This window comes from Jatropha curcas, chromosome 7 (genome assembly GCF_041381405.1).
Source record: "Jatropha curcas cultivar XTBG-Jc1 chromosome 7, XTBG_Jcur_1.0, whole genome shotgun sequence".
Taxonomy (NCBI): Eukaryota; Viridiplantae; Streptophyta; class Magnoliopsida; order Malpighiales; family Euphorbiaceae; genus Jatropha; species Jatropha curcas.
Genome location: NC_143157.1, coordinates 3,532,832 through 3,540,870, shown reverse-complemented (window position 1 = coordinate 3,540,870; position 8,039 = coordinate 3,532,832). Strand labels below are relative to the sequence as shown.

The window sequence follows — 8,039 nt, the reverse complement described above, 5'->3', positions numbered from 1 at the left end:
TTGGTTCTGGTTTAATTTACTTGGTTTGACTATTTTATTCAACTTATTTTGTTTAACTTATTTGGCGAATTGGGTGTGAGATTTGAAAAGTGAGATTTATACAACTAGTAGCAGATGCCATTATTTCAGTCTGGAATGGAACCTTACTCTGACACAGATCTTGTGATTTGTAGGATTGATATGATGTCTTCAGGTTCTCAGCACGCTACTGATGAGGAGTTTAACAATCATGTTCCTCCTAATGGTGCTGATGTTGGAGATTCAGTAGGTGAGCATGTGTCAGCTGCAGGACCTACTATTAGTGGTCTAGCGGCTCAGGGGTAGGGTGTGTTATCTGCAACAGCTTGTAGATGTTCACAGACAGGTTGTAGGTGAAGCCCCAGTTGTTCCAGTGGTTGTTCCTCGACACCCTATCAATAAACTGCGTAAGTATAGCGCAGTGATAAGGATGAAAGTATTTTATATCTGCATAAATATCTGTGTTACGCTTTGTATGGACGAGTGGAAGCCACCAAAGTCCAAACAAAGGATTTCTTTTTGTTGGAAACTATTTTGCAGGGAAAGCGGGTGCGTGTTTCAAGAATAATGTTTGATACACTCTACAACGCATGCCGTCATCAAGGCAAGGTCACATTGGGGATCAGTAGTATGGCATCAATTCTAACCTATGCTGCTCGAATGCCTATTCCACCCTATCGTGAACAGCCAACCGATACTTTCAGATATATGGATGGTGCTTTCTTGAAAAAGGCCGGATTAGTAGATGAAATCAAGGATGGTAATACATAGTTTATCGCTGGAAGTCGTGGGAGAGAAGACTGGGCCAATGTAATGGCGATGAAGGAACTTCTCATATGAATGAAGATGCAATAAGATCAAGAAAAGGAAAGTCGCCGATGACATCTTCCATTCAAGCGGAAGAGGAGGCCGCAGAAGTTGCTAGTTGGAAGCAAGTTTTGAGTCGAGTTGATGCATTACAGCAATCCCAAGAAAATTTGCAAGTGACCGTTTTTGAAATGGGGCAGCAGTTGCACACCATTCGGAAAGAGCACAAGAGTATGGCGCGGAAGTGGATGTCATATTTTCGAAAGCAGAACATCGAATTCACTCCATCACCTCCGGATTCTCCGGAGGCATGAGGTTTTTCTGCACCCATTTGTTTATCTTTTCATTTCTATATGTGTTATGTGTGTGTATGCATGTGTTATGTGTGTTGTATGCATGCCTTCTCTCCCAATGTGGACATTGTGTCTTTCAAGTGTGGGGGAGCGTCTATGTGTCTTTGTGTTTTTTGTGTTTTTATTGTCATATATATATATAAAGAAAAAGAAAAATGGGACAATTAAAAAAGTCAAATTCTTTGCCTTGGTTCAATGTTTAGTCCCTACATGTTGATTTGCTTATATTTCACTTTTTGAAATGGAAGTCTTGAATAATATACCATGATTAAGAGATTTCAATGATTATGTGTTTAGATTTGATTATGAACTTAGGTATTAGGGTTTAAAACATGACATGTGAAGTTTCTTTAGCAAAATTGTAAATCTTTAGTTAAATATCTAGACATAATTTTGGCTTACAAGAAGCATGAATCCTAACTTGGATAAGAAGTAGGAAGAAAAGGGAAACTAAAGCCATAATACATGTATGTTTCAAGTCAATAAAGGATGAGGGTATTGCGAGAGAAAAATCAAGATTAAGGGAATAACGGAAATCCGTTCTAATGAAAAGTGGTACGGAGCATAAAATGCAACCATTTTTTGCTTATATTCCCATCCAAAAAAAAAAAAAAAAGAATAAATGCAATACAAGAGGTAAAGTGGTATGGAGCATAAAATGCAACCGCTTTTTGTGAGAAGTGGTGTGGAGCATAAAATGCAACCACTTTGTGTGATAGAAATAGGTTACCTAAAAATACCTTGAGATGAGAAACATTACATGTGTGCTAAACTTGTCCTAAGTACTTTCTATTTCACATTCTACATGAGGAGAATTGCCTATCTCATGTTTTAAGTTTGGCTAGATTTTTAAACTTTAGATTTTGTTTGCTAGATTGAAATTTTATATACCATGTTCACTTATAATACTTGGTTCAAAATTAAATTAATCTCTTATCTTTTGGTAGATTACTTAAGAAGTCCAAATCAACAAGTAAAAATAAACATGATCAACATGAGTTCAAAAGAAAAGATGAATGTTTTCTTGTGTTGTTTTTGGTTTAAGGTTATTTTAGGAATGAATTTGAATAAAGGATTGGAAAGGATTGCTTTTATGAAGAAAAAGGATCAAAATTTGACTAAAGTATGGGAAAGGAGAATTTCTGCCAAGAAAATTCGCGACAGCGAATGAAGTCGCGCTGCATGGGGAGAGATGGAGATTCGCGAGCACAACCTAAATATGCACGGGTGCGATGGCAGAAGGTCCAGAAGGCATCAAGCAGAACTCATGAGCGCGTAATCATAATTCGTGAGAGCGAGGAACACAACAAAAACAACAGAAGAGTACCAGGTCAAATTCGCGAGCGCGACATTAAAACTCACGAGCGCAATGAGCACTCTAGAAGAGGCAGAAAGATCATAAGTAAAGATCACGGGCGCGACCTTTAAACTCGCGAGCGCGAGTCGCTTTTCTAGAAGACTTCAACTGCTACCTTTTCACCAGAAAGTCATGTCCTTCCATGAACCGGTCGGAATTTTTCCCAACAGAAGTCATTTGAAGCACCCTTTGGCCAGCCAATCATCATCATAACCAACATCCTCTTCATCTTCTATAAATTGCAACCCAAATTAAGAGGAAAGAATGGAAAAAAAAAAAAGAAGAGAGAAAAGAAAAAAAAAAGATAGAAGAAAAGCCAGTATTAGAATATAGTAGAAAAGTAAAGTAGTACTTAGAAATAAGTTGACGAGAGTTACTTATTATTGTTCGTGCAAAGAACATCAAAGAGTTCCTCGAGGTGTGACGCCCTTCGGAGGCTTGAGTTTGATTCCTTATATCTCTCTTTTGTTTTATTAAAGACTTTTTGTATGTTGTTCTTCATTATTTTTCTATGCAAAGCAACAATATTATTTGGTTTCATTTAGTAAAAGTTTCTTTAAGTTATCTTTTGATCTTTGTTTAATCAAGTTTACTTAATTATATTCTCAGAAAGAAATAAATCAGTAAAAATCAAAGAGATAGAATTCAGTTAGTTGGGTTTACATGTGAATCTTTAACTTGGTTTGTCAAAGGTAAGTTTATCTTATTGAAATAATCAAAGAATAAGATTTAGGATTAATATTTGATAAAGTAAGTTATTTGTTGTATGTAGAGACACATATAATAAATAGAGTAATTCTACACCGAAAGGTTGAATTATTCTTTACCATATGTGATTAAAGAATCATTTATTGCATGTTACACATTTTGCTATAAAAAAAAATCTAGTGCATAATCAATTATTCTAAGTATTCTACTATATCTTTATCTATATAATTAAGTAGTATATTAAATTTAAATTTGAATACGATCATAGTTTAATCACTTCATATTTTATTGCAGTAAACATAAGTGTTAAGGATAAGTAGTAAAGTGGACATAACCTATTCCTCGTGGGATCGATATTTTTATTACTACGTTGCGATCCGTATACTTACGGGTAATCAAGGACTGCAATAGGATTAATTTGTGATATTTTCCTTAACGAGCGTGGCGACTCCAAATCAAAATTCTTACTAGAGTAAGAGTCATTTTTTAAAATCCCTTTTAAGAGGATCGCCTTTTCTAAGGATTAATAAACGGGTCTAAGAAAAGAAAATTGATTTAATAAATTAAAGGAAGAAGGCTCAATTTGCCCCTTCAACTTGGGCTCAATAAATAAAAAGTCCAAAATTGAGTTTTTTTTTAATTCAATTTCCTCCAAAACATATACCAAAATGGACAATTACCTCATTCTTTTGACAGGGAGCTACACACGGTCAAAAGAAGTTAAAAAAATAATAAATTTTCTACATTCTCTCTCTCTTATCCCGTCTCGTCCCCATCAGTTTCCATGGAGGCATAGTTTGAATAAACGAAGAAGAAGATGACGCAATGAGGAGAAGACAGGGGGTAACCCTTATGATCTATGTAATCTTGAGGGGTTTCGAGAAGCACTGGAGGCGTGTCGGGTTTTTGATCTCGGTATGGTAGGGTACCCATTTACATGGCGACATGGTCGGGGGCGAAACAAAATTGAGGAGAGGTTAGACCGAATGGTGGCCTCAGATGAGTGGTCTGGCATTTTCCCACATGCTTCAGTACACAACTTAATTAGCGGCACATCAGACCATTCTCCGTTACTGCTTTTATTAGGTACAGACCCAATGATTAAACGGCATTTTAGCTTCAGGTTTGAAAATGCATGGCTCGGAGAGGCTAATCTTGATGAGACTGTTACTCATAATTGGGCCCAAGGAGCCCACGGTGATGTGCTGAGTAAGCTGAAGGCATGCAGAGAAGGGCTGCAGATTTGGGGACGTGACATACGTAGCAAATTCCTTAAAGACATTCAACTGCTTAAGACCCGGCTTAATGGTCTTCGAGCCCACCAGAGCAGTGATAGTTCAGAGGAATTCTTATTGGTACAAAAGCAACTCGGTGATTTGCTTCTTAAAGAAGAGCAGTATTGGAAACAGAGATAAAAAATATTCTAGCTTGCTCACGGAGATAAAAATACCAGGTATTTCCATTCCACAGCTTCTTCGCGTAAAAAATTAAATTTCATTACAGGTATCCGTGACTCGAACGGTGTCTGGAAGGAAGAGCAGAAGGATATGCATAATGTGTTTTTAGAATATTTCACTGACTTATTTACAGCCACTCCTGCTCAATTTAGCCCCATCCTTGCACATATCAACTCTCGAGTCTCTGAGTCTGATAATGATAGCCTTATGGCCCCTTTTCTTGATGAGGAGTTTCGGACGACAGCCTTTCAAATGCACCCAGATAAAAGTCCTGGCCCTGATGGATTTAACCCATGCTTCTTTCAAAAATATTGGTCAGTTGTTGGTTCAGATGTTACTACCAGTTGTAAACGGTGGATTGCGCATGGCTCTTTTCTTGAAATGTTGAATGAGACTAATATTGTCCTAATTCCAAAAGTTGATAACCCTGAGTTTGTGAAAGATCTGCGGCCAATTTCTTTATGTAATGTCTTGTATAAGATTGTGGCAAAGGTCTTAGCTAATCGGCTGAAGCATGTCTTGGGAAAAATCGTCTCCCCATCTCAGTCAGCTTTTGTTCCTGGGAGGCTAATTACAGACAATGTCATTTTGCCTTTGAAATTATACATTCCATGAAAAGTCGGGGAAGGAATCAAGAACAGACAGTGGCCCTAAAGATTGATATCAGTAAGGCATATGACTGGGTTGACTAGTCTTATCTAAAAGCTATAATGATAAGACTTGGGTTCTGTGCAGAGTTCATTCAGCTGATTTTGATGTGTGTTACATCGGTCAGGTACCATGTACTTGTCAATGGTCAAACTGTTGGTCCTATTATTCCATCTCGTGGGTTAAGACACGGCTGCCCCCTATCCCCGTACCTATTTCTTCTGTGTTCTGAGGGACTTTCAGCTTTATTTGCGCATGCAGAGGACGTGGGGACAGTTCATGGGGGTCGTATTTGTAGAGCTGCTCCGCGACTGTCCCACCTCTTGTTTGCAGATGATAGTCTATTTTTCTTTGAAGCTAAGGTAGAAGAAGCTTCAACGGTTGCAACTATCTTAAGACAGTATGAAGCAGCATCAGGGCAGGGTGTGAATTTGCAGAAATCAGGGGTTTTCTTCAGCTCTAATGTGGATGTCTCGGTTAAAGAGCAGATTATCAATATCTTGCAGGTCTCTCAACCCTTAAATCATGGCAGATATCTCGGCTTACCTTCCTTAGTAGGACGCAACAAGAAGGCGGTTTTTTCTTTTCTTCGAGATAGACTGAGAAAGGCCATTTTTCGATGGAGTCACAGATTTCTTTCTAGGGCAGGTAAGGAAGTAATGATTAAAACAGTAGCTCAGGCGATTCCATCCTACTGCATGAGTACTTTCCTTCTTCCATCCTCCTCATGTGAAGAATTGCAAAGAATTATGAACTCTTTTTGGTGGGGTACACAGGGCTCCAGAGGTAAAGGCATTCCCTGGTTATGTTGGGATCGTATGTGTGTTGCAAAGTCTATGGGAGGCCTTGGCTTCAGACACTTATACTCTTTTAATATTACCCTAGTTGGCAAACAGATTTGGTGACTTGTCACCGAGCCAAATACTCTTCTATGTTCTGTTCTCAAAGCAAAATATTTTCCGGGGGGGAATCTTTTGGATGCGCCTTTAGGGCATAATCCCAGCCTTATATGGAGGAGCATGGTCTCGGCTAAGTCATTTCTAAAAAGAGGGTATATGTGGAGAATTGGGAATGGTTCCAATGTCAACATCTGGCATGAGCCATGGCTACCGAACGATCATGATTTTTATCCGCATAGCCCCGTTGTTCCAGGATTTGAGAATACGTCGATTGGAGATTTAAGACTGTTTAACGGCTAGAATTTGGAGTTAATTGGTGCACTGTTCAGTCCAGAGGAGGTGTCACAGGTCCTATCTATCCCTTTTACTCAAGCTACTCAGGCAGACAGACTAATATGGCACTTCTCTAGTTCAGGAAAATACCTTGTCAAATCAGGATATAAACTTGTCCTGCCTACTTTTGTGGCTCATGAAGTAAACATAACATCTCCAATTCGGGCTAAATTATGGCAACTAGAAGCCCCACCGAAGGTTAAGCACTGGTTATAGAGGGCATGTCGTCATATTCTGCCAACAAAATCTATTCTTTTTGGCAAGCGAATCACAGAGGATGACCATTGCCCATTTTGCAGCGAATCAGAGACAATAATGCACATGCTATTCGGTTGTGAGAAAGCTAGACTGTGTTGGACGTTAGCAAGGCTTCCATTGAATGGATCTGCCATCAGGTTTAGTGATATACTATTGGGGTTTATTGATCGGCATAACGAGGAGCACTGCTTGTTATTTGGTGTGTTGTGCTACTTTATCTGGTTTGACAGAAATCGTAGGGTTTGGCAGCAAACTGATGTTGATCCTTACAACATTGTCATGGCAGCCACTAGCTTTCCTAGAGAATGGAAGAATGCACAAATTAGTCGATGCAATTCCTCTTCTCCGCCGGCGTCAATTCTAACATGGGCTCCCCCTCCGATTGGGATTGTAAAGTGTAACTTTGATGCAGCCGTCCACACAACTGAGGGTCGTTCATCATATGCTAGCCTTGTCCGGAATGAAGTTGGGCAGTTTTTGGCAGCTTGCACAGGTCATTTTGCCGGGGTGCTACAATCACACATCGCAGAGGCCATTGGTCTGAGGGAAGTATTGTCTTGGTTGCTCGCGAGATCATTTGGTGGCGTTCTGCTGGAAACCGATTGCCTGCGACTGTTTCAAGCGGTGACGACTGGCTTTGAACATTATTCAGATTGGGCACCAGTGTTAGAAGAGATTAAACATTTGCTTTCTCAAATTCCATCGTGTGAATTGATTTGGGTTAGGAGGCAAGTTAACAAGCCTGCACATGCTCTTGCTCTTGTGGCATGTTTACATCCTTGTTTCCATTCATGGGACACGACTCCCCAATGTATTAACGATCTTATTGCTCATGATTTATTATAATATTATGATCTCCTTTACTATCAAAAAAAAAAAAAAAAAAAAAGATGAAGCAATGAGGAACATCCACTTATTCTTTATTTTTACAGGTAGCAATTCTTCCATGGCTCTATGTTGCCTTGGCATTATCAAGTTCTCTATTACCCTTTTAAGTTTCCTCATTAGATCTCACCATTCTATAAGAAATAAACACAAATCAAACCAAAATCTTAACTTTTCCATCTGTTAAACTAGCCAAAGCTCAAAGTTTGATAATAGATTCTTCAATATAAAAGAAAACCCATTAAAAATTTAAGAAAATTGAAAGAAAGAGAGAATATACCCCATTTGCAAAGAAACCGTAACTTCCTTTAAAATC

At 38.8% G+C, this 8,039-nt stretch overlaps 2 protein-coding genes across 2 annotated transcripts; both read left to right on the top strand.

Moving 5' to 3' along the window:
- The first annotated feature begins 4,160 nt into the window (after positions 1–4,160).
- On the top strand, positions 4,161–5,315 carry LOC149494592 (uncharacterized). The gene is made up of 2 exons (XM_089724050.1): positions 4,161–4,614; positions 4,834–5,315. The coding sequence occupies exons 1-2, from the start codon at positions 4,161–4,163 to the stop codon at positions 5,313–5,315; spliced, it is 936 nt and encodes a 311-aa protein (XP_089580176.1).
- Positions 5,316–6,895: 1,580 nt separating this feature from the next.
- On the top strand, positions 6,896–7,684 carry LOC149494591 (uncharacterized). The gene has a single exon (XM_089724049.1). The coding sequence runs from the start codon at positions 6,896–6,898 to the stop codon at positions 7,682–7,684; it is 789 nt and encodes a 262-aa protein (XP_089580175.1).
- Positions 7,685–8,039: the final 355 nt, after the last annotated feature.

Excerpts from the sequence above, each read along its gene's own strand:
- LOC149494592 (XM_089724050.1), top strand. The coding sequence starts at position 4,161 with ATGGTAGGGTACCCATTTACATGGCGACATGGTCGGGGGCGAAACAAA. Across the intron at positions 4,615-4,833 it reads ATTGGTACAAAAGCAACTCG|CCACTCCTGCTCAATTTAGC; the intron begins GTGATTTGCTTC and ends ACTTATTTACAG.
- LOC149494591 (XM_089724049.1), top strand. The coding sequence starts at position 6,896 with ATGCACATGCTATTCGGTTGTGAGAAAGCTAGACTGTGTTGGACGTTA.